The 24,632-nt window shown below is 43.4% G+C and overlaps 1 protein-coding gene across 2 annotated transcripts; it reads left to right on the forward strand.

Annotated features, from left to right (window-relative positions):
* The first annotated feature begins 1,708 nt into the window (after positions 1–1,708).
* On the forward strand, positions 1,709–23,653 carry LOC120050288 (somatomedin-B and thrombospondin type-1 domain-containing protein). 2 transcript variants are annotated; one of them, XM_038996865.1, is made up of 6 exons: positions 1,709–2,475; positions 8,046–8,121; positions 8,406–8,524; positions 14,586–14,664; positions 21,351–21,527; positions 22,433–22,526. In XM_038996865.1, exons 1-6 carry the CDS (start codon positions 2,253–2,255, stop codon positions 22,509–22,511), a joined length of 753 nt encoding a protein of 250 aa, XP_038852793.1. In that variant the 5' UTR covers positions 1,709–2,252; the 3' UTR covers positions 22,512–22,526. The 2 variants fall into 2 exon arrangements, with proteins under 2 accessions (XP_038852793.1, XP_038852792.1); XM_038996864.1 differs by lacking the exon at positions 22,433–22,526 and adding an exon at positions 22,595–23,653 and having other exon boundaries at positions 1,713–2,475.
* Positions 23,654–24,632: the final 979 nt, after the last annotated feature.

Here is a 24,632-nt window from a genome sequence, read left to right on the forward strand (position 1 = left end):
CCTGCACACCCTAATTGACAAACGAACAAACCAAAGCAAAGGCAAAGTATTCTCATGCTTTGTTGATTTCAAAAAAGCTCGACTCAATTTGGCATAAGGGCCTGCTATACACATTGATGGAAAGAGGTGTTGGGGGAAAAACATACGACATCATAAAATCCATGTACACAAACAACAGGTGTGAGGTTAAAATTGGCAAAAAACACACACATTTCTTTCCTTAGGGCCGGGGGGTGAGACACGGATGCATCTTAAGCCCCACCCTCTTCAACATATATATCAACGAATTGGCGACGGCACTAGACCAGTCTGCAGCACCCGGCCTCCCCCTACTAGAATCTGAAGTCAAATGTCTGCTGTTTGCTGATGATCTGGTGCCTTCTACGCCATCAAAAGGAACATACAATTCGACACACCAATTAGGATCTGGCTAAAAATACTTGAATCAGTTATAGAACCCATTTACCTTTATGGTTGTGAGGTCTCGGGTCCGCTCACCAACCAAGAATTCACAAAACAACAAAATATCCACCGTGTACATCGTAAAACACCAACTAATGCATGCAGAGCAGAATTAGGCAGATACCCGATAATGATCAAAATCCACAAAAGAGTCGTTAAATTCTACAACCATCTAAAAGGAAGCGATTCCCAAACCTTCCATAACAGAGCCATCACCTACAGAGAGCTGGTCTTGGGGCTCTGTTCACAAACACAAACAGACCCCACAGAGCCCCAGGACAGCAACACAATTAGACCCACCCAAATCATGACAAAACAAAAAGATAATTACTTGACACATTGGAAAGAATTAATAAAAAGACAGAGCAAACTAGAATGCTATTCGGCTTTAAACAGAGAGTACACAGTGGCAGAATACCTGACCACTGTGACTGGCCCAAAATTAAGGAAAGCTTTGACTATGTACAGAGTGAGCATAGCCTTGCTATTGAGAAAGGCCGCCGTAGGCAGACATGGCTCTCAAGAGAAAACAGGCTATGTGCACACTGCCCACAAAATGAGGTGGAAACTGAGCTGCACTTCCTAACCTCCTGCCAAATGTATGACCATATTAGAGACACATATTTCCCTCAGATTACACAGACACACAAAGAATTCGAAAACAAATCCAATTTTGATAAACTCCCATATCTACTGGGTGAAATACCACAGTGTGTCATCACAGCAGCAAGATCTGTGACCTGTTGCCATAAAAAAAGGGCAACCAGCGAAGAACAAACACTGTTGTAAATAAAACCTATATTTATTTATTTTCCCTTTTGTACTTTAACTATTTGTACTTCGTTACAACACTGTTAATTAATAGACAGAATATGACATTTGAAATGTGTTTATTCCTTTGGAACTTCTGTGAGTGTAATGTTTACTGTTCATTTTCTATTCACTTGCTTTGGCAATGTAAACATATGTTTCCTATGCCGAGAGAGAGAGAGAGAGAGAGAGAGAGAGAGAGAGAGAGAGAGAGAGAGAGAGAGAGAGAGAGAGAGAGAGAGAGAGAGAGAGAGAGAGAGAGAGAGAGAGAGAGAGAGAGAGAGAGAGAGAGAGAGAGAGAGAGAGAGAGAGAGAGAGAGAGAGAGAGAGAGAGAGAGAGAGAGAGAGAGAGAGAGAGAGAGAGAGAGAGAGAGAGAGAGAGAGAGAGAGAGAGAGAGAGAGAGAGAGAAAAAAAAAAAAAGTGTGTGGTTAGTTTACAAGTAGTCGGGGCGGAAACAGACACTAGACGGACAGCCCCACTGCCGGAGTGACTGATCTGTGTGTGAACAGTGGACCTGAGCTCTGTGTGTTTGTGGAATGACGCTTTTCTTCAGCTCAACCTGCTGGTAAACAGAAGGGCTGTGTGGACGCAGGAATTTCAGGTCACGAGGGCTCCAGCAGCGGGGCAGAGGCTGGACTGGGCTTGGCTGGACAAGTGTTGTAGCTAATCTGAGCTGGGGTAGGGAGTATGTGTACTGTTTCCTGCTTGATTGAAGTTTGTCCCTGTCCTTCTTACTCTGACAGTATGGGAGATCTGAAAACACACTGAGTAGAAGACACACACACACACACACACACAGAGAGAGACTCTAGACGCGGAGACGACATACACACACACACACACACACACACACACACACTGTAGAAAGGACGCGGAGACAACATACACACACATTGTAATTTTGGAGAGACTATTTCAGCCTCTTGTGGAATCCTTGGAGGTCCCAACTTGGTCCCCTCTTGTATTTTTGTCCCTGACGATGGCGTCCTTCATGGATTATGTGTTGTTGCTGGTAGCTGCCGTACTGGGATCGTACCACGTGGAGGTGGAAGGAGGGTGCGCAGGAAAGTGCTGCCGGGGTTCAGACATCACCTGTGCAACGGCAGACTGGAGGATGGACCGTGTGTACGGCACCTGCTACTGCGACAAGGGCTGCCTCAGGACCAAAGACTGTTGCTACGACTACCCCACCGAGTGCCCAGGTAAGGAGGATGGGTGGAGTCACTACAGTAACGGCTGTCACGGTTGTCATGAATTGCTCCAAATGTTACCCTATTCCTTATGTAATGCACTACTTTTGACCAGGGTCCATAGCACTATATTTGACCTTTATTTAACTAGGCAAGTCAGCTAAGAACAAATACTTATTTACAATGACGGCCTACCGGGGGAACAGTGGGTTAACTGCCTTGTTCAGGGTCAGATCGACAGACTTTTACCTTGTCATGCTCGGAGATTCGATCTAGCCAGCCTTTCAGTTACTGGCCCAACGCTCTAACCACTAGGCTACCTTGCGCCACAATAGTGTAATGATGATGAAGAATTGTGGGTAGTCTATGTTATTATAAAAGATTGGAAATGGTAGATACAGTAAAGTATTCATACCCCTTGATTTTTTCAAAATTTTGTTCGGATGCCATTAGAATTAGTGAACCATATAGTATATGGAAAATATTGCCATTTTGGATGCTTTCTACAGTATCTGGCCAGGGAAACAATGGATGCTTTCTACAGTATCTGGCCAGAGAAACAACGGATGCAATCTACAGTATCTGGCCAGAGAAACAACGGATGCAATCTACAGTATCTGGCCAGGGAAACAAACGATGCTTTCTACAGTATCTGGCCAGAGAAACAATGGATGCTTTCTACAGTATCTGGCCAGAGAAACAATGGATGCATTCTACAGTATCTGGCCAGGGAAACAATGGATGCTTTCTACAGTATCTGGCCAGAGAAACAATGGATGCATTCTACAGTATCTGGCCACGGAAACAATGGATGCTTTCTACAGTATCTGGCCAGAGAAACAATGGATGCTTTCTACAGTATCTGGCCAGAGAAACAATGGATGCTTTCTACAGTATCTGGCCAGAGAAACAATGGATGCTTTCTACAGTATCTGGCCAGAGAAACAATGGATGCTTTCTACAGTATCTGGCCAGGGAAATGGATGCTTTCTACAGTATCTGGCCAGAGAAACAATGGATGCTTTCTACAGTATCTGGCCAGAGAAACAATGGATGCTTTCTACAGTATCTGGCCAGGGAAACAATGGATGCTTTCTACAGTATCTGGCCAGAGAAACAATGGATGCTTTCTACAGTATCTGGCCAGGGAAACAATGGATGCATAGTATTTTCTTAACAGTGGGATTTTAAACCCTTATCTAATTTTACCGCTCATGGTTTTACTTACCGTTGTCCTCTAACCCAGGGATTTTCAAACTTTTCTTGCCCAGGGAACCCTGCCCAGGCAAACCGGCAATGGCAAGTAGAAGTAATCAACCTTTTAAAATGAATAGACATTGGAAGACAGTTTTATTATTTTGACCTTCCAGTCCCCACAGTTCATTGGAAGAGGAAGTGTAAACTCTAACATAATCTATTAGCTAGAATGGTATCTTTGTGGCCTAGTGAAAATGTTGCTGTTGTAAAGCTGATATTCTGCAATTCTACACATTTCTTCAAATTTCTACCATCTGCAGTACCTCTGTTTGAGAACCCATGTTCTAACCTAACCCTAGGTAAAGAAACAGACTGGTGAATAAATAGGTAATCTATCAACTGTACTTGCTCATTGGTGCTGTCAATGCATGCATCCCAAATGTCACCCTATTTAGTGCACTACTTTTGGCCAGGGCCAACTATCCAGTAGGCCTGGAAGATGTACACTGTTCAGACACAACATACTGTACATTCAGAAATGTATCTGCAATTCTTTAATTGTGAAATGAATGTAGGAGAATATAACACATTAGATCTGGTGAAAGATAATACAAAGAATTCCAGTTTAGGCGCAATATAGATTTTGGCCACTAGATGGCGGTGGCAGCGTAGCCTAGTGGTTAGAGCGTTGGACTAGTAACCGCAAGGTTGCAAGTTCAAATCCCTGAGCTAACAAGGTACAAATCTGTCATTCTGCCCTTGAACAAGGCAGTTAACCCACTGTTCCTAGGCCGTCATTGAAAATAAGAATTTGTTCTTAACTGACTTGCCTAGTTAAAGAAAGGTAAAATAAAATTTAAATAAATAAAAATGGCGGCAGTGTATGTGCAATGCTTTAGACTGATCCAATGAACCATTGAATTTCTGTTCAAAATGTTGTATCACATCTGCCCAAATGTGCCTAATTGGTTTGTTAATACATTTTCAAGTTCATAACTGTGCACTTTCCTCAAACGGGGGACACCAATCCTGTAGAGGTTAAAGTGTTTAACTTACTGTTAGATTAGAGGTTGGGGTCAGACAGAGTCCATTTGTATTTGCTCACATTCTCTAGTTCATCCACTCTACTTCACCTATAAGTACAGTATGACAATGTCTGAAATATCATCCTGTATAGTGGACTATGGGCCCTGGTCAAAAGTAGTGTACTATACAGGGTATAGGGTGCCATTTCAAAGTGTTAGGACCATAGAGTTATGAATTAGAATCCTCAAATGTACATTAACCTTCTGATGATGGGATAAAGGGCAGCCATTTTGGTCAGGGAGTTGGTCAACCATGGTTTGCCAGAGCTGTGATAATATATTGAATAAAATAATGAATTTGAAGAATTTATCTGCACTGTACCTTTGTTAACTCGCTAGCCAGTCAGTTTTAGAGGAAAGATTCCATTCCATTTTTAAATGAACTGCCAATATGCCGACATTCCATTCAGACAATCCATCCACAGCAATACACTGGCTGACCTCAGTTGATGATAGGATTTAGGCAAGTTGTAAAAGCAACATGTACTGATATTGTATCGTATAATAGTGGTTGGTTTTGGAATAAGAAATATTACTGAGCAAAAATATAAACACAACATGTATTGGTTACATGTTTCATGAGCTGAAATCAAATATTATTTTACATACACACAAAAAGCTTATTTCTGTCAAATGTTGTGCACAAATTTGTTTACATCCCTGTTAGTGAGCATTTCTCCTTTGCCAAGATAATCCCTCCACCTGACAGGTGTGGCATATCAAGAAGCTGATTTAACAGCATGATCATTACACAGGTGCACCTTGTGCTGGGGGACAATTAAAGGCCAGTCAAGTTTTGACTGTAGGAATGTCCACCAGACCTGTTGCCAGAGAACTGAATGTTCATTCTACCATAAGCTGCCTCCAACGTCGTTTCAGAGAATTTGGCAGTATGTCCAACTGGCCTCAAAACTGCAGACCACATGTGTAACCACGACAGCCCAGGAAATCCACATCCGGCTTCTTCACCTGTAGGGATCGTCTGAGACCAGCCACCTGGACAGCTGATGAAACTGTGGGTTTGCACAACCAAACTATTTCTGCACAAACTGTAAGAAACGTCTCAGGGAAGCTCATCTGCGTGCTCGTCGTTCCTCATCAGGGTCTTGACCTGACTGCCATTCGGCGTCGTAACCGACTTCAGTGGGCAAATGCTCACCTTTGATATGTGCTCTTCAGATGAATCACGGTTTCGTACTACGAGAGTTGTCACCCATTGAGCATGTTTGGGATGCTCTGGATCAATGTGTGCGACAGCGTGTTCCAGTTCTCACCTTTGGACAGTCGTTGAAGAGGAGTAGGACAAAATTCCAACAGGCCACAATCAACAGCCTGATCAACTCTATGCGAAGGAGATGTGTTGCGTTGCATGAGGCAAATGGTGGTCACACCAGATACTGACTGGTTTTCTGATCCACACCCCTACCTTTATTTTTAAAGGTATCTGTGACCAACAGATGCATATCTGTATTCCCAGGAATGAAATCCATAGATTAGGGCCTAATAAATTAATTAAAATTGACTGATTTCGAAATTGCTACATGTTGCGTTTATATTTTTGTTCACTTTATATATTTTATATCGATAAATATGTAACGTGCATCTGAGACTTTTATTATGGTATTGTCATTGAGATTATATGTTGGGACTATTATTCTGAAAATACCCTAACCAGACTCAGACGTGTGAGTGACAGAGAAGGGAAGTGATGGAGATGTAGCCTAATGTGACCAATTTGTAAGTCGCTCTGGATAAGAGCGTCTGCTAAATGACTTAAATGTAAATGTAAATGTAAATGTGATGTGCCTCTAAAGTTTGTGCTGCTGCTACTTGGAAGGATTCAGCTACAAAAAAATAACTAAATTGTAACCCGACTCTTTATCGTCGATCCCACGGGCCCTTTCGGAGAAGGTGTTGGATAATTAGTTTAATATTTAGGGTTACAATAGCACTCACAGCCTTCTAAGAAAACAAAAATGTAGACATTTATGGTCTGCTTACAGTACATATATTTTAGAGGGTATTTATACAGAAAATGTGTATAAAACCATTTAGAATTATAGCAGTTATAATTATATGATATTATTTTAAGTTGACAAAACTTCTATTCAACAATTTCTGACATCACATTTTTTTTACTTTGAATTTCCTGCATAAGTAAAATCAGGATTAAGCCTCTTCTGCCATTCATTCCAATTAGACTGGTTTAGCCTTCTCCCTGACCAAGATGGCTGCCATTTTCAAACCTATTCTGGAACTCTAAGGGTTTATGACATCATAGCCCCTCTAGTAATTTAATCTGATCTCTATGGTTACGACTATGTCTGATCTAATATCAACTACGCTGTCTAGTTTCAATCGTAAATCATTTACTTTGTATGAATGATTCACGGACAGGATGGAATTATGGACAAATATGTCAGGAAGGCACTTCTATTAATCATTATCTGTGTCCCGAATAGCACCTTATTTACAATGTAGTGTACTACATGTAGAACTGAATAGGATCTCTGTGGTAATTACTGTAGGAGTCAGCCAAGCAGAGTGTACCTAATACCTGATACATCAAAGACCAGGTACTCAGAGAGCGTGAGGAGAGCATTGAAAAGAGAACGACAGGATTAAATGGGTCAGTGACCGGATCCAATTCATTCAGCTTTACAGTTACTTTCAGATCACTCAACGCTGTACAGAAACACTAATCCTTCAAATCCAAATATGTGTCCCAAATGGCACCCTATTCTTGTAGGGCTCTGGTCAAAATTAGTGTACTTTAATAGGGAATAGGGTGAATATTTCTAGAATATTGAGCAGTCAGCTGAGCGAACTGTACACACCCTTAAACTTGTTCAGTCTTCAGTCTTACAGGTATTGGCTTAAAAAGTTACAGAACATTCGGTCGTCAAACTAACAAAACCTCAGGGGTTTTCACTCCTGATACGGAGGATTCACAGGGCCGTGCAGGCTTTAGTTCCAACCCAGCACTAACTAATCTGATTCAGCTAATCAAAGCCTTGATGATTTGGTAGGTGTGTTTATGCTGGGCTGTAACAAAAGCATGTACATCCACCAACCAGGAGTGAAGGACATGACAAGTGTATGAACATTAGATAACGATTCCCTGAATGGTCTATTAAAGATGCATGTGCGTCAAGGACAGTGTTATGTAGCAATGCTATGAATGTACTATTAATGAAGCGTTAATGATACTCTATCTAGCTGTTATGTCACACGCGTGTGTTTATAGGTGTTTATGAAGATACTCAATGCAAATAATTACACTGTTGTCTCTTTGTCCAGCCCAGTCGTGTGTGGTGACTGAATGGAGTTACTGGAGCGGTTGTGCCCAGCCCTGCCAGCGGTCCATGAGGGTCCGGTGAGTCCTGTGTGTTATTTATTAGTCCTGTTGGCAACCCAAATTAGTGGGAATATATCTGATTTGTTAAAAGACAAATTAGTGGCAAAAAATCAGAATTGGGGTTCTTGTGTAAACCTTTATTTTGTCCAACACTAAAGACCACATTAGATATTACATGTGTACTTAACACTCGTGTTATCTTCTGGGATTCATTTATTTGTACTTTTAAAATGCTTTAAAGACTACAAATTGTGTTTTTTTCTCATTAACCCAATAATCTATGAATCATCAATGGATTGTAGGCAGCGTCACATTGAGCAGGAGCCCGGGAACAGTGCAGAGCCATGTCCCGATCTGGAGGAGCAGGCAGGCTGCATGGACTACCAGTCACAGCCTGGAGAGATCTGCACTCAGAACACAGGTACACACTAAACTAAACCAACTGAGTCACACTGTTGCATGGTTATAACCTGGGGACTGTGTTGGTCTCTCTCCAGGTCCTGGTTATAACATAGAGACTTTGTTGGTCTCTCTCCAGGTCCTGGTTATAACATGGGGACTGTGTTTGTCTCTCTCCAGGTCCTGGTTATAACCTAGACATTTTTTGGTCTCTCACCAGGTCCTGGTTATAACCTGGGGACTGTGTTGTTCTCTCTCCAGGTCCTGGTTATAACCTGGGGACTGTGTTGGTCTCTCTCCAGGTCCTGGTTATAACCAGGGGACTGTGTTGGTCTCTCTCCAGGTCCTGGTTATAACCAGGGGACTGTGTTGGTCTCTCTCCAGGTCCTGGTTATAACCAGGAGAATGTGTTGGTCTCTCTCCAGGTCCTGGTTATAACCTAGGGACTGTGTTGGTCTCTCTCCAGGTCCTGGTTATAACCTGGGGACTGTGTTGGTCTCTCTCCAGGTCCTGGTTATAACATGGGGACTGTGTTGGTCTCTCTCCAGGTCCTGGTTATAACCTGGGGACTGTGTTGGTCTCTCTCCAGGTCCTGGTTATAACCTGGGGACTGTGTTGGTCTCTCTCCAGGTCCTGGTTATAACCTGGGGACTGTGTTGGTCTCTCTCCAGGTCCTGGTTATAACCTGGGGACTGTGTTGGTCTCTCTCCAGGTCCTGGTTATAACCTGGGGACTGTGTTGGTCTCTCTCCAGGTCCTGGTTATAACATGGGGACTGTGTTGGTCTCTCTACAGGTCCTAGTTATAACCTGGGGACTGTGTTGGTCTCTCTCCGTGTCCTGGTTATAACCTGGGGACTGTGTTGGTCTCTCTCCAGGTCCTGGTTATAACATGGAGACTGTGTTGGTCTCTCTCCAGGTCCTGGTTATAACCTAGGGACTGTGTTGGTCTCTCTCCAGGTCCTGGTTATAACCTAGGGACTGTGTTGGTCTCTCTCCAGGTCTTGGTTATAACCTGGGGACTGTGTTGGTCTCTCTCCAGGTCCTGGTTATAACATGGGGACTGTGTTGGTCTCTCTCCAGGTCCTGGTTATAACCTGGGGACTGTGTTGGTCTCTCTCCAGGTCCTGGTTATAACATGGGGACTGTGTTGGTCTCTCTCCAGGTCCTGGTTATAACCTGGGGACTGTGTTGGTCTCTCTCCAGGTCCTGGTTATAACTTGGGGACTGTGTTGGTCTCTCTCCGGGTCCTGGTTATAACCTGGGGACTGTGTTGGTCTGTCACCAGGTCCTGGTTATAACCTGGGGACTGTGTTGGTCTCTCTCCAGGTCCTGGTTGTAACCTGGGGACTGTGTTGGTCTCTATCCAGGTCCTGGTTACAACCTGGGGACTATGTTGGTCTCTCTCCAGGTCCTGGTTATAACCTGGGGACTGTGTTGGTCTCTCTCCAGGTCCTGGTTACAACCTGGGGACTGTGTTGGTATCTCTCCAGGTCCTGGTTATAACCTGGGGACTGTGTTGGTCTCTCTCCAGGTCCTGGTTATAACTTGGGGACTGTGTTGGTCTCTCTCCGGGTCCTGGTTATAACTTGGGGACTGTGTTGGTCTCTCTCCGGGTCCTGGTTATAACCTGGGGACTGTGTTGGTCTCTCTCCAGGTCCTGGTTACAACCTGGAGACTGTGTTGGTCTCTCTCCAGGTCCTGGTTATAACATGGGGACTGTGTTGGTCTCTCTCCAGGTCCTAGTTACAACATGGGGACTGTGTTGGTCTCTCTCCAGGTCCTGGTTATAACCAGGAGACTGTGTTGGTCTCTCTCCAGGTCCTGGTTATAACCAGGAGACTGTGTTGGTCTCTCTCCAGGTCCTGGTTATAACCTGGGGACTGTGTTGGTCTCTCTCCAGGTCCTGGTTACAACCTGGGGACTGTGTTGGTCTCTCTCCAGGTCCTGGTTATAACCGGGGGACTGTGTTGGTCTCTCTCCAGGTCCTGGTTATAACTTGGGGACTGTGTTGGTCTCTCTCCGGGTCCTGGTTATAACCTGGGGACTGTGTTGGTCTGTCTCCAGGTCCTGGTTATAACCTGGGGACTGTGTTGGTCTCTCTCCAGGTCCTGGTTACAACCTGGAGACTGTGTTGGTCTCTCTCCAGGTCCTGGTTATAACATGGGGACTGTGTTGGTCTCTCTCCAGGTTTTGGTTATAACCAGGAGACTGTGTTGGTCTCTCTCCAGGTTTTGGTTATAACCAGGAGACTGTGTTGGTCTCTCTCCAGGTCCTGGTTACAACCTGGGGACTGTGTTGGTCTCTCTCCAGGTCCTGGTTATAACCTGGGGACTGTGTTGGTCTCTCTCCAGGTCCTGGTTATAACATGGGGACTGTGTTGATCTCTCTCCAGGTCCTGGTTATAACCAGGAGACTGTGTTGGTCTCTCTCCAGGTCCTGGTTATAACCAGGGGACTGTGTTGGTCTCTCTCCAGGTCCTAGTTATAACCAGGAGACTGTGTTGGTCTCTCTCCAGGTCCTGGTTATAACCTAGGGACTGTGTTGGTCTCTCTCCAGGTCCTGGTTATAACCTGGGGACTGTGTTGGTCTCTCTCCAGGTCCTGGTTATAACATGGGGACTGTGTTGGTCTCTCTCCAGGTCCTGGTTATAACCTGGGGACTGTGTTGGTCTCTCTCCAGGTCCTGGTTATAACCTGGGGACTGTGTTGGTCTCTCTCCAGGTCCTGGTTATAACCTGGGGACTGTGTTGGTCTCTCTCCAGGTCCTGGTTATAACCTGGGGACTGTGTTGGTCTCTCTCCAGGTCCTGGTTATAACATGGAGACTGTGTTGGTCTCTCTCCAGGTCCTGGTTATAACCTAGGGACTGTGTTGGTCTCTCTCCAGGTCCTGGTTACAACCTGGGGACTGTGTTGGTCTCTCTCCAGGTCCTGGTTATAACCTGGGGACTGTGTTGGTCTCTCTCCAGGTCCTGGTTATAACTTGGGGACTGTGTTGGTCTCTCTCCGGGTCCTGGTTATAACTTGGGGACTGTGTTGGTCTCTCTCCGGGTCCTGGTTATAACCTGGGGACTGTGTTGGTCTCTCTCCAGGTCCTGGTTACAACCTGGAGACTGTGTTGGTCTCTCTCCAGGTCCTGGTTATAACATGGGGACTGTGTTGGTCTCTCTCCAGGTCCTGGTTATAACATGGGGACTGTGTTGGTCTCTCTCCAGGTCCTGGTTATAACCAGGAGACTGTGTTGGTCTCTCTCCAGGTCCTGGTTATAACCAGGAGACTGTGTTGGTCTCTCTCCAGGTCCTGGTTATAACCTGGGGACTGTGTTGGTCTCTCTCCAGGTCCTGGTTACAACCTGGGGACTGTGTTGGTCTCTCTCCAGGTCCTGGTTATAACCTGGGGACTGTGTTGGTCTCTCTCCAGGTCCTGGTTATAACCTGGGGACTGTGTTGGTCTCTCTCCAGGTCCTGGTTATAACTTGGGGACTGTGTTGGTCTCTCTCCGGGTCCTGGTTATAACCTGGGGACTGTGTTGGTCTGTCTCCAGGTCCTGCTTATAACCTGGGGACTGTGTTGGTCTCTCTCCAGGTTTTGGTTATAACCAGGAGACTGTGTTGGTCTCTCTCCAGGTTTTGGTTATAACCAGGAGACTGTGTTGGTCTCTCTCCAGGTCCTGGTTACAACCTGGGGACTGTGTTGGTCTCTCTCCAGGTCCTGGTTATAACCTGGGGACTGTGTTGGTCTCTCTCCAGGTCCTGGTTATAACCTGGGGACTGTGTTGGTCTCTCTCCAGGTCCTGGTTATAACTTGGGGACTGTGTTGGTCTCTCTCCGGGTCCTGGTTATAACCAGGGGACTGTGTTGGTCTCTCTCCAGGTCCTAGTTATAACCAGGAGACTGTGTTGGTCTCTCTCCAGGTCCTGGTTATAACCTAGGGACTGTGTTGGTCTCTCTCCAGGTCCTGGTTATAACCTGGGGACTGTGTTGGTCTCTCTCCAGGTCCTGGTTATAACATGGGGACTGTGTTGGTCTCTCTCCAGGTCCTGGTTATAACCTGGGGACTGTGTTGGTCTCTCTCCAGGTCCTGGTTATAACCTGGGGACTGTGTTGGTCTCTCTCCAGGTCCTGGTTATAACCTGGGGACTGTGTTGGTCTCTCTCCAGGTCCTGGTTATAACCTGGGGACTGTGTTGGTCTCTCTCCAGGTCCTGGTTATAACATGGAGACTGTGTTGGTCTCTCTCCAGGTCCTGGTTATAACCTAGGGACTGTGTTGGTCTCTCTCCAGGTCCTGGTTACAACCTGGGGACTGTGTTGGTCTCTCTCCAGGTCCTGGTTATAACCTGGGGACTGTGTTGGTCTCTCTCCAGGTCCTGGTTATAACTTGGGGACTGTGTTGGTCTCTCTCCGGGTCCTGGTTATAACTTGGGGACTGTGTTGGTCTCTCTCCGGGTCCTGGTTATAACCTGGGGACTGTGTTGGTCTCTCTCCAGGTCCTGGTTACAACCTGGAGACTGTGTTGGTCTCTCTCCAGGTCCTGGTTATAACATGGGGACTGTGTTGGTCTCTCTCCAGGTCCTGGTTATAACATGGGGACTGTGTTGGTCTCTCTCCAGGTCCTGGTTATAACCAGGAGACTGTGTTGGTCTCTCTCCAGGTCCTGGTTATAACCAGGAGACTGTGTTGGTCTCTCTCCAGGTCCTGGTTATAACCTGGGGACTGTGTTGGTCTCTCTCCAGGTCCTGGTTACAACCTGGGGACTGTGTTGGTCTCTCTCCAGGTCCTGGTTATAACCTGGGGACTGTGTTGGTCTCTCTCCAGGTCCTGGTTATAACCTGGGGACTGTGTTGGTCTCTCTCCAGGTCCTGGTTATAACTTGGGGACTGTGTTGGTCTCTCTCCGGGTCCTGGTTATAACCTGGGGACTGTGTTGGTCTGTCTCCAGGTCCTGCTTATAACCTGGGGACTGTGTTGGTCTCTCTCCAGGTTTTGGTTATAACCAGGAGACTGTGTTGGTCTCTCTCCAGGTTTTGGTTATAACCAGGAGACTGTGTTGGTCTCTCTCCAGGTCCTGGTTACAACCTGGGGACTGTGTTGGTCTCTCTCCAGGTCCTGGTTATAACCTGGGGACTGTGTTGGTCTCTCTCCAGGTCCTGGTTATAACATGGGGACTGTGTTGGTCTCTCTCCAGGTCCTGGTTACAACCTGGGGACTGTGTTGGTCTCTCTCCAGGTCCTGGTTATAACCTGGGGACTGTGTTGGTCTCTCTCCAGGTCCTGGTTATAACCTGGGGACTGTGTTGGTCTCTCTCCAGGTCCTGGTTATAACTTGGGGACTGTGTTGGTCTCTCTCCGGGTCCTGGTTATAACCTGGGGACTGTGTTGGTCTGTCTCCAGGTCCTGGTTATAACCTGGGGACTGTGTTGGTCTCTCTCCAGGTCCTGGTTATAACATGGGGACTGTGTTGGTCTCTCTCCAGGTCCTGGTTATAACCAGGAGACTGTGTTGGTCTCTCTCCAGGTCCTGGTTATAACCAGGAGACTGTGTTGGTCTCTCTCCAGGTCCTGGTTATAACCTGGGGACTGTGTTGGTCTCTCTCCAGGTCCTGGTTACAACCTGGGGACTGTGTTGGTCTCTCTCCAGGTCCTGGTTATAACCTGGGGACTGTGTTGGTCTCTCTCCAGGTCCTGGTTATAACCTGGGGACTGTGTTGGTCTCTCTCCGGGTCCTGGTTATAACTTGGGGACTGTGTTGGTCTCTCTCCGGGTCCTGGTTATAACTTGGGGACTGTGTTGGTCTCTCTCCGGGTCCTGGTTATAACCTGGGGACTGTGTTGGTCTGTCTCCAGGTCCTGCTTATAACCTGGGGACTGTGTTGGTCTCTCTCCAGGTTTTGGTTATAACCAGGAGACTGTGTTGGTCTCTCTCCAGGTTTTGGTTATAACCAGGAGACTGTGTTGGTCTCTCTCCAGGTCCTGGTTACAACCTGGGGACTGTGTTGGTCTCTCTCCAGGTTTTGGTTATAACCAGGAGACTGTGTTGGTCTCTCTCCAGGTCCTGGTTATAACCAGGGGACTGTGTTGGTCTCTCTCCAGGTCCAGCTTTCATCACCACCAGGGAGTTTGGTAAAGGAAGAACAAACCATGACATCTATGGAGCACCTCTGTACCCCGGGTATGCTGCATTATACATGTTTTATGACTGTTCTTAAGGAGAAATTAACAGTTATGAAGGCTTATAGCAAGTTGTATAATGCTCTATTACACCCGTCTACTCACATAGGGTACGGGGACCAATCAGATTCAAGGATCCTGTGGTACATACAGTGCCATCAGAAATGTTTCATGCCCCTTGACCTTTTCCACATTTTGTTGTTACAGCCTGAATTTAAAATGGATTAATTCAAGATTTTTTTTTGTCACTGGCCTACACACAATACTCGATAACGTTTGCCATTTTTACAAATGAAAAGCTTAAAATGTCTCGAGTCAATAAGTATTCAACCCCTTTGTTATGGCAAACCTAAAAAAGTTCAGGAGTAACAATGTGCTTTAACAAGTTACATATAAGGTTATGACTCACTCTGTATGCAATAATAGTGTTTAACCTCTAATAGTGTTTACTTCTTATGGCTGCAAGCCCGACGTCGGTACACTTATGACAACAGCCAGCTCAAGTGCAGGGCGCGAAATTCAAAATATATTTTGAACTTTTACTTGCTGTTCTGAGATCGGTTTATAAATCTGCCTGTCTTCTATTGGTTGAGATGCACTGCATACGTCTTCCCCTGGGTGTCAGCGAATAGTGAGAGTTGAAATGGGGTTGCTAGGCAGAACTGAGAGCTTATAAAAGACCTCGGAACAAAGTGTCCGGTCTTTTTTCACTTCGCTCTGAAGCAGGGAGGACATCTGGCTGTGGCTCTAGAACGCTCCGGTTATAGGCCTTAGATATCTCCGGTCATGTTTTTATTCGTTATAGGTGTTAAAGACATCATAAGGTAGTTAATTTAAACCGACTTATAGCAGTTTATATCAGTTTATTGCGATTTTCTGGAATTTCTTTGTCACGCGCTATCACGAGTTGGACACCTCTCCTGCACATAGCTAGCGTTAGCTGCTATTTCTACAGGAGAAGAGGACATCGTTCAACCAAAAGACGATTGTTCTGGAGAAAGGACACCTTGCCCAAGATTCTGATGGAAGCTCGTCAAATAGTAAGAAGTCTTTATGCTGTTAATTCGTATTTATGTTGACAAATGTTAAACAATAATTCCGCCATGAATTTCGGTGCGGTCTCGCTTTAGCGCACGCTGTACGCGCAGTAACGTTAATTTTAAAAATCTAACACAGCGGTTGCATTAAGAACTAATGTATCTTTCATTTGCTGTCCAACCTGTATTTTTTAGTCAAGTTTATGAATAGTTAATCGATTAGAAATAGGTGCCTCTCCAAGATGGCGCCGGACAGATTGCTTGAAGTTTGGCCACTACTCACATTGTATAACCACGATTTGTGCCGCTACATATGCACATTTTCGAACAAACCCTATATGCATTGTGTAATATGATGTTACAGGACTGTCATCTGAGGAAGTTTATGAAGGTTAGTCAAAAATTATATATCTTTTGCTTGCTTGTTACGATCGCTAACCTTTGCTGCTGGTAAATGGTGTTGTGTTTCTGGCTATTGTGGTAAGCTAATATAATGCTATATTGTGTTTTCGCTGTAAAACACTTAAAAAAATCTGAAATATTGGCTGGATTCACAAGAAGTTTGTCTTTCATTTGCTGTACGCTGTGTATTTTTCAGAAATGTTTTATGATGAGTATTTAGGTAATTCACGTTGCTCTCTGTAGTTATTCTAGTCGCTTTGGTGAGAGTTGTGATGGTGGCTGCAATGGTAAACTATGATTTATACCTGAAATATGCACATTTTTCTAACAAAACATATGCTATACAATAAATATGTTATCAGACTGTCATCTGATGAAGTTGTTTCTTGGTTAGTGGCTATTTATATCTTTATTTGGTCGAATTTGTGATAGCTACTGATGCAGTAAAAAAATGGTGGAGTAAAAAAAGTGGTGTCTTTTGCTAACGTGGTTAGCTAATAGATTTACATATTGTGTATTCCCTGTAAAACATTTTAAAAATCAGAAATGATGGCTGGATTCACAAGATGTGTATCTTTCATCTGGTGTCTTGGACTTGTGATTTAATGATATTTAGATGCTAGTATTTACTTGTGACGCTATGCTAGGCTATGCTAGTCAGCTTTTTTACTGATGGGGGTGCTCCCGGATCCGGGTTTGGGAGGAATTAGAGGTTAAAACTTCTTATGGCTGCAAGCCCGACGTCGGTACACTTATGACAACAGCCAGCTCAAGTGCAGGGCACGAAATTCAAAATATATATTTTTTAAATATTTAACTTTCACACATTAACAAGTCCAATACAGCATATGAAAGGTACACATCTTGTGAATCCAGCCAACGTCCGATTTTTAAAATGTTTTACAGCGAAAACACCACGTATATTTATGTTAGCTCACCACCAAATACAAAAAAGGACAGACATTTTTCACAGCACAGGTAGCATGCACAAAGCCAACCTAACTAACCAAGAACCAACCAAACTAACCAACAAACAACTTCATCAGATGACAGTCTTATAACATGTTATTCAATAAATCTATGTTTTGTTCGAAAAATGTGCTTATTTCAGGTATAAATCATAGTTTACATTGCAGCTACAATCAGAAATTGCACCGAAAGCAGACAGAATAATTACAGACACCAACACCAAATAACTAAATACTCATCATAAAACATTTCTGAAAAATACATAGTGTACAGCAATTGAAAGACAGGCATCTTGTGATTCCAGACAATATTTCCGATTTATCAAGTGTTTTACAGCGAAAACACAATATAGCGTTATATTAGCTTACCACAATAGCCAGAAACACAAGCAATTTCCCAGTAGCAAAAGTAAGCGATCGTAACAAACAAGCAAAAGATATATCAATTTTGACTAACCTTGATTTTCTTCCTCAGATGACAGTCCTATAACATCAGGTTATACATACACTTATGTTTTGTTCGAAAATGTGAATATTTAGAGCTGAAAATCAATGGTTACACATTGTGCTAACTTAGCTACTTTTTCCCACTACGTCCGGATTTTTCCTGACACTTTTTCTGACACACATATTCTGACCAAATAGCTATTCATAAACATAACTAAAAAATACATGTTGTATAGGAAATGATAGATCCATTAGTTCTTAATGAAATCGCAGTGTTAGAATTCTAAAAATAACTTCATTACGATATGCAGCTTAGGTATAGCTAGAGTACCCAAACGTTGGGCGCCCACGACGAGTTCACATGTACGACAGATATATGAAATAGCATCATAAAATGTTTCTTACTTTTGCTGATCTTCCATCAGAATGTTGGACAAGGGGTCCTTTGTCCAGAACAGTCGTTGTTTGGATTTAGAACGGCAACTTTCCCTCTTCAATTAGCACGCGCACTAGCCAAGTGGCACGGATCTCTCCATCGTCAACAGTCAGAGAACGGAACACGGCAAAACTCCCGAAAAAATTTCAATAATCTGATTAAACTATATTGAAAAAACATACTTTACGATGATATGGTCACATGTATCAAATAAAATCAAAGCCGGAGATATTGGTCGTCCATAACGGCAGCTAAACAGAATGCAATCCCACTGTCCACCTTGCGCTCCCAAGAGTACCGGAAATGAGGGACACGTCATACAAAGAGCTTGTATTCAACTTCAGACCAAGATAAACACTACATTTCTTCTCTCACAGCCTCTTGACATCCAGGGGAAGGTCTATGAAGTGCACGTAGACTCTTACGTATCATGCCCATGTATAGGCAGGAAGTAGAACAGAGCATCGATTTCAGACTTTCCACTTCCTGGTCAGGAAGTTTGTGCCAAATGAGTTCTGTTTGACTCACAGATATAATTCAAACGGTTTTAGAAACTAGAGAGTGTTTTCTATCCAATAGTAATAATAATATGCATATTGTACGAGCAAGAATTGAGTACGAGGCCGTTTGAAATGGGCACCTTTAATCAGAGCTACTCAATACTGCCCCTGCAGCCATAAAAAGTTAACATGATTTTTGAATGACTACCTCATCTCTGTACCCCAACACATATAATTATCTGTAAGGTCCCTCAATCGCGCAGTGAATTTCAAACACATATTCAACCACAAAGACCAGGGAGGTTTTCCAATGCTTCTCAAAGAAGGGCACCTATTGGTAGATAGGTACAAACTAAAAAGCAGACCTTAAATATCCTTTTGAGTATGGTGAAGTTATTAATTACACTTTGGATGGTGTATCAATACACCCAGTCACTACAAAGATACAGGCGTCCTTCCTAACTCAGTTGCCGAAGAGGAAGGAAACCACTCAGGGATTTCACCATGAGGTCAATGGTGACTTTAAAACACGTTAGAGTTTATCGGCTGTGAATGGAGAACACTGAGGATGGATCAACAACATTGTAGTTACTCCACAATACTAACATAATGGACAGAGTGAAAAGAAGGAAGCTTCGACAGAATAAAAATATTCCAAAACATGCTTCCTGTTAGCAACAAGAAACGAAAGTATTACTGCAAGAAAAAGTGGCAAAGCAATTCATTTTTTGTCCTTAATACGAAGTGTTCTTTTTGGGACAAATCCAATACATCACACTACTGAGTACCACTCTCCATATTTTCAAACATAGTGGTGGCTGCATCATGTTATGGGTATGCTTACAAGGATAAAAAAGGATGACAAATAAATGGCCAAACACAGACAAAATCCTAGCTCTTAGGAACTTACCCAGAAAGACTCAAAGCTCTTAGAGACAGCCAGAAAGACTCGCAGCTCTTAGAGACTTACCCAGAAACACTCACAGCTCTTATGGACTTACCCAGAAAGACTCACAGCTCTTAGCAACTTACCCAGAAAGACTCACAGCTCTTAGAGACAGCCAGAAAGACTCACAGCTCTTAGAGACTTACCCAGAAAGACTCACAGCTCTTAGAGACTTACCCAGAAAGACTCACTGCAGTAATCGCTGCCAAAGGTGCTTCTACAAAGTATTGACTCAGGGGTGTGAATAGTTATGTAAATGAGATATTTCTGTATTTCATTTTCAATAAATGTGCAAACATTTCTAAAAACATGTTACACTTTGTCATTATGGTTTATCGTGTGTAGATTAGTTTATAATTTGTATATTTTAGTTGCTCATTTTGAATTCAGGCTGTAACACAACAAAATGTGGATTAAGTCAAAAGGTATATGAATGATTTCTGAAGGCTCTGTAACTCTTTAGCTTAAAGGGGATCTGTGGTACGTACTTCTTTAGTTAAAGGGGATCTGTGGTACGTACAGTGCATTTGGTGTATTCAGACCCCTTGAGTTTATCCACATTTTGTTAAATTAGAGCCTTATTCTAAAATTAAAATAAAAAATCCACATCAATCTACACACAATACCCCATAATGACAAAGCAAAAACAGGTTCTTAGAAATCTTTGCAAATGTATAAAAAAAAAAAAAAAAAAAAAAAAAGGAAATATCATATTTACATAAGTATTTAGGCCCTTTACTCAGTACTTTGTTGAAGCACCTTTGGCAGCGATTACAGCCTCGAGTCTTCTTGGGTATGACACTACAAGCTCTGCAGATCCTCTCAAACTCTGTAAGTTGTATTCACTTTGTCATTATGGTGTAGATTGATGAGGAAAAACACTATTTAATCGATTTTAGAATAAGGCTGTATCGTAACAAAATGTAGAAAAAGTGAAGGGGTCTGAATTCTTTTCGAATGCACTGTACCTCTTTAGTTAAAGGGGATCTGTGGTACGTACTTCTTTAGTTCATAAGATTTCAACAATCATTCTGGTTTGAAATGTGAGTATTTTGTGAGAGACACACTCACAATGTGAGAGACACACTCACGCCATCGTCACAGCAAAAAACAACTAGGGATTTTCTACAGCCCAAATTAAGTGTTTTCTCACCAGGATATCTTGATCGCACGCGCGCACACACACCGGTATTCATCAGGTATGAAACATGATTAACATCACATATACAAAGGATCTGGACAACAACTGGCAAGTTTCTCTGAACACACACACACACACACACACACACACACACACACACACAAACACACACACACACACACACACACACACACACACACACACACACACACACACACACACACACACACACACACACACACACACACACACACACACACACACACACACTCTGAAATGTGAAGTCCCAGCTCCCTCCTGCAACCCTGTAATTCAAACTGTCATTATTCAATCCAATTACTTCTGTTGCATCTAAAAATGGCACCCTATAGACCTTGGTCAAAAGTAGTGCACTATACTCCCTATAGGCCTTGGTCAAAAGTAGTGCACTATACTCCCTATTGACCTTGGTCAAAAGTAGTGGACTATACTCCCCATAGGCCTTGGTCAAAAGTAGTGCACTATACTCCCTATTGACCTTGGTCAAAAGTAGTGGACTATACTCCCCATAGGCCTTGGTCAAAAGTAGTGCACTATACTCCCTATAGGTCTTGGTCAAAAGTAGTGCACTATACTCCCTATTGACCTTGGTCAAAAGTAGTGCACTATACTCCCTATAGAGCTCTGGTCAAAAGTAGTGCACTATATAGGGAATAGGGTGCCATAGGGCTCTGGTCTAAAGTAGTGCACTATATAGGGAATAGGGTGCCATTTAGGATGTACGCTGTGTGGAACGGTACGTATGATATTTCAAACCCCCTCCTCCGTCAGGTTCTGTATGGAGTTTAAGATGGAGTCTCTGACTACCCACTGTACGGTGGAGAAAAGACCACACACCCACTGGATGCAGTACCTACGGGAGGGCTACACGGTGTGTGTGGCGTGCCAACCCCCCGCCATGCGTAACCGTAGCGGCGGCTGCCAGGGAGACGGACAAGAATCCAACAGGTACGGAGTCACGGACGGATCATTTTTTAAAGACGTTTGGTATTATGAAGAAAGTTATGTAAGCCCTGTTCGAGCCAGTGCAGCTATGTAGTGCAGCTATGTCGTGCAGCTATGTAGTGCAGCTATGTAGTGCAGCTATGTAGTGCAGCTATGTCGTGCAGCTATGTAGTGCAGCTATGTCGTGCAGCTATGTAGTGCAGCTATGTAATGCAGCTATGTAGTGCAGCTATGTCGTGCAGCTATGTCGTGCAGCTATGTCGTGCAGCTATGTCGTGCAGCTATGTCGTGCAGCTATGTCGTGCAGATTTCTGTAGTTGAGCTTTGATGTCCAAGCCCCTGGAAATGGCACTAGTTGATTGATTATACAGCGACATTATTCAATGTGTAGACTATATGAGATAGTACTGTATTCTTAGTTTGTGGAAACATTTGACTGGTGTACAAGCTTATCAAAACAGTTGCATGGGTGAAGACTAGTCTAGTCAGGATAGGATACATTTCTGTTGTTTTTAAAAACTGAAAGGTGAAAAATGTTTTCACACACAGTAGTTGTGTTGTCGTTAGTGTGATCTTTGTGCTGCTATAGATTTGACCCCTCACCACTCCTGTTAGAATGACCTTTCAGAACATGTATTTGTATATATACAGTATATATATATATGTATATATTTCACCTGATATCTCCAGGTATTTTCCTTTAACCCTGTGTATCATGGACGGCCTCCACCAATCCAGTACTATTGGTTTTGTCGGAAGTATTGAACGACTATTGAGAAAAATTATCCTAAGGAAAATTGAAAACAGGTGTTCTTAGTGGACAAGTGTCTATTGTCAGCCATACTAACCTATGTCCTGTGAGGAGCTGCTCCATTGACAGGCTGTGAGCCATACTAACCTACGTCATGTGAGGAGCTGCTCCATTGGCAGGCTGTGAGCCATACTAACCTACGTCCTGTGAGGAGCTGCTCCATTGGCAGGCTGTGAGCCATACTAACCTACGTCCTGTGAGGAGCTGCTCCATTGGCAGGCTGTGAGCCATACTAACCTACGTCCTGTGTGTTTTGCAGTGAGGAGCTGCTCCATTGGCAGGCTGTGGGCAACTCTCGCTGTCGAGGAACATGGAAGAAGGTCCAGAGAACAGCACACTGCTCCTGTCCTCACGTCCACAGCTTCCTTTTCATATAAACACACAGGAAGTCTTACTTGCGGTCCTACTTGCACCCTATTCCCTATATAGGGATCTGGTCAACAGTAGGGAATAGGGTGACATTTTAGACACAGTAAGTCATATCCAAAACAACACACAATCAAAGTAATGCATCTTTATTTAATGAAATCAGTTTGTTTAAAACTATTGTTGTAAGAACATTTGAGTAACTTTTCTATGTACAGACAACCACATGACGTTCCACAATGATAGATTGAACTAATTTACTATACACAACACTGCTTTTGTATTGTCACTTAATATTGCAGAAATAAAACACACTGGTATAAGAAAGTAAATAAAACGATGAGACATTTAACAATATTTGTTTTTTCTTCTCATTTTTATCAAACATTTAGTTTGATAGTTTTAAGCTTTGTGTGTTTTAGTTATTGATAGTTAGAAGCTATTGATTAGTTAACTAGAGGTTATAAATAGCTATGTAAAAATGGTAATCTACTGTACAAGTTTTCAAGCTGTGCTTGTCCACAGCAGGATAAACAGCTCCCTCTGCTGGTTAATGGTAGTAATAACATAATCACAACAGCAATTTCCTCAACAGTACACATTTGTATTGAATCTGCATGTTAACAAAAGCCCGGGATTCAATCTGATCACTGGTTGTAGACAATGCAGCTTTTAAAGGCATGATTCGTTTGTGGAGATCGCATTCATGGTAAACTCTGCATATGTCAGCTAAATTGGAAATGACCTTAATCGGATTGAATCCCAGCCTTAGTCACACTCAAAGTGGCAACTCTGGAAATACAAAAGCCCAGAAGCATAAAGTACAATTCCTTCTATAACCTGTACCGTGAGTGACTAATGGTCTGGCTTAAACAGAGCTTTAAAGGTAGACTCAGCTAAATGAAGAGCAGCACCGTGTCACGCCCTGACCTTAGAGAGCTTTTTATGTCTCTATTTTGGTTTGGTCAGGGTGTGATTTGGGTGGGAATTCTATGTTCAGTTTTCTATGTGTTGTATTTCTTTGTTTTGGCCGGGTATGGTTCTCAATCAGGGACAGCTGTCTATCGTTGTCTCTGATTGGGAACCATACTTAGGTAGCTTTTTCCCACCTGTGTTTTGTGGGTAGTTGTTTTCTGTTTAGTGTTTTCTGCACCTGACAGGACTGTTTCGGTTTCGTTTCTCACTTTGTTATTTTGTTCTCGTGTTCAGTGTTAATAAATATCATGAACACTTACCACGCTGCTCTTTGGTCCGATCCTTCTTCATGCAACGATGACCGTTACACACCGCAGATATTAAGATGAGCGATATGCAACAGTTCGCTCTAACACAGCCACACATCTGTACAGGTGCATCATGGGTTCTCTTCACGTGTGGAAGCCGGGGCACCAAAACATCGGAAAAGTTGAGCCTCGGGCTTCAACGCTCTTAGTTGTTGTGGAAATTGACCCACTATGCGGTTTTACTTTCTGCATGTACGTCATATCGCTGAGTTTACCTTTAAGAGGAATCCAGGGAATAGAACAATATCACCAACAGTAGAGTATATAAACACCTGAGTCCAGAACAGACCAGAAAACCCAGTCAATACCAGCAAAAGTAGAGTATATAATTACCCGAGTCCAGAACAGACCAGAAGACCCAGTCAATACCAGCAATAGTAGAGTATAGAAACACCTGAGTCCAGAACAGACCAAAAGACAGTCCCAAATGGTACCTTAAACAAATCAAATCAAACTTTATTTGTCACATGCTCCGAATACAACAAGTGTAGTAGACCTTACCGTGAAATGCTTACTTTCATGCTTAAACAACAGTGCAGTTCAAGAAGTGTTAAGAAAATATTTAACAAATAAATTAAATTTAAAAAACAATAACACAATAACATAAAAATAACGAGGCTATATACAGGGGGTACCGGTTCCGAGTCA

This window comes from Salvelinus namaycush, chromosome 7, assembly GCF_016432855.1.
Source record: "Salvelinus namaycush isolate Seneca chromosome 7, SaNama_1.0, whole genome shotgun sequence".
Classification (NCBI taxonomy): Eukaryota; Metazoa; Chordata; class Actinopteri; order Salmoniformes; family Salmonidae; genus Salvelinus; species Salvelinus namaycush.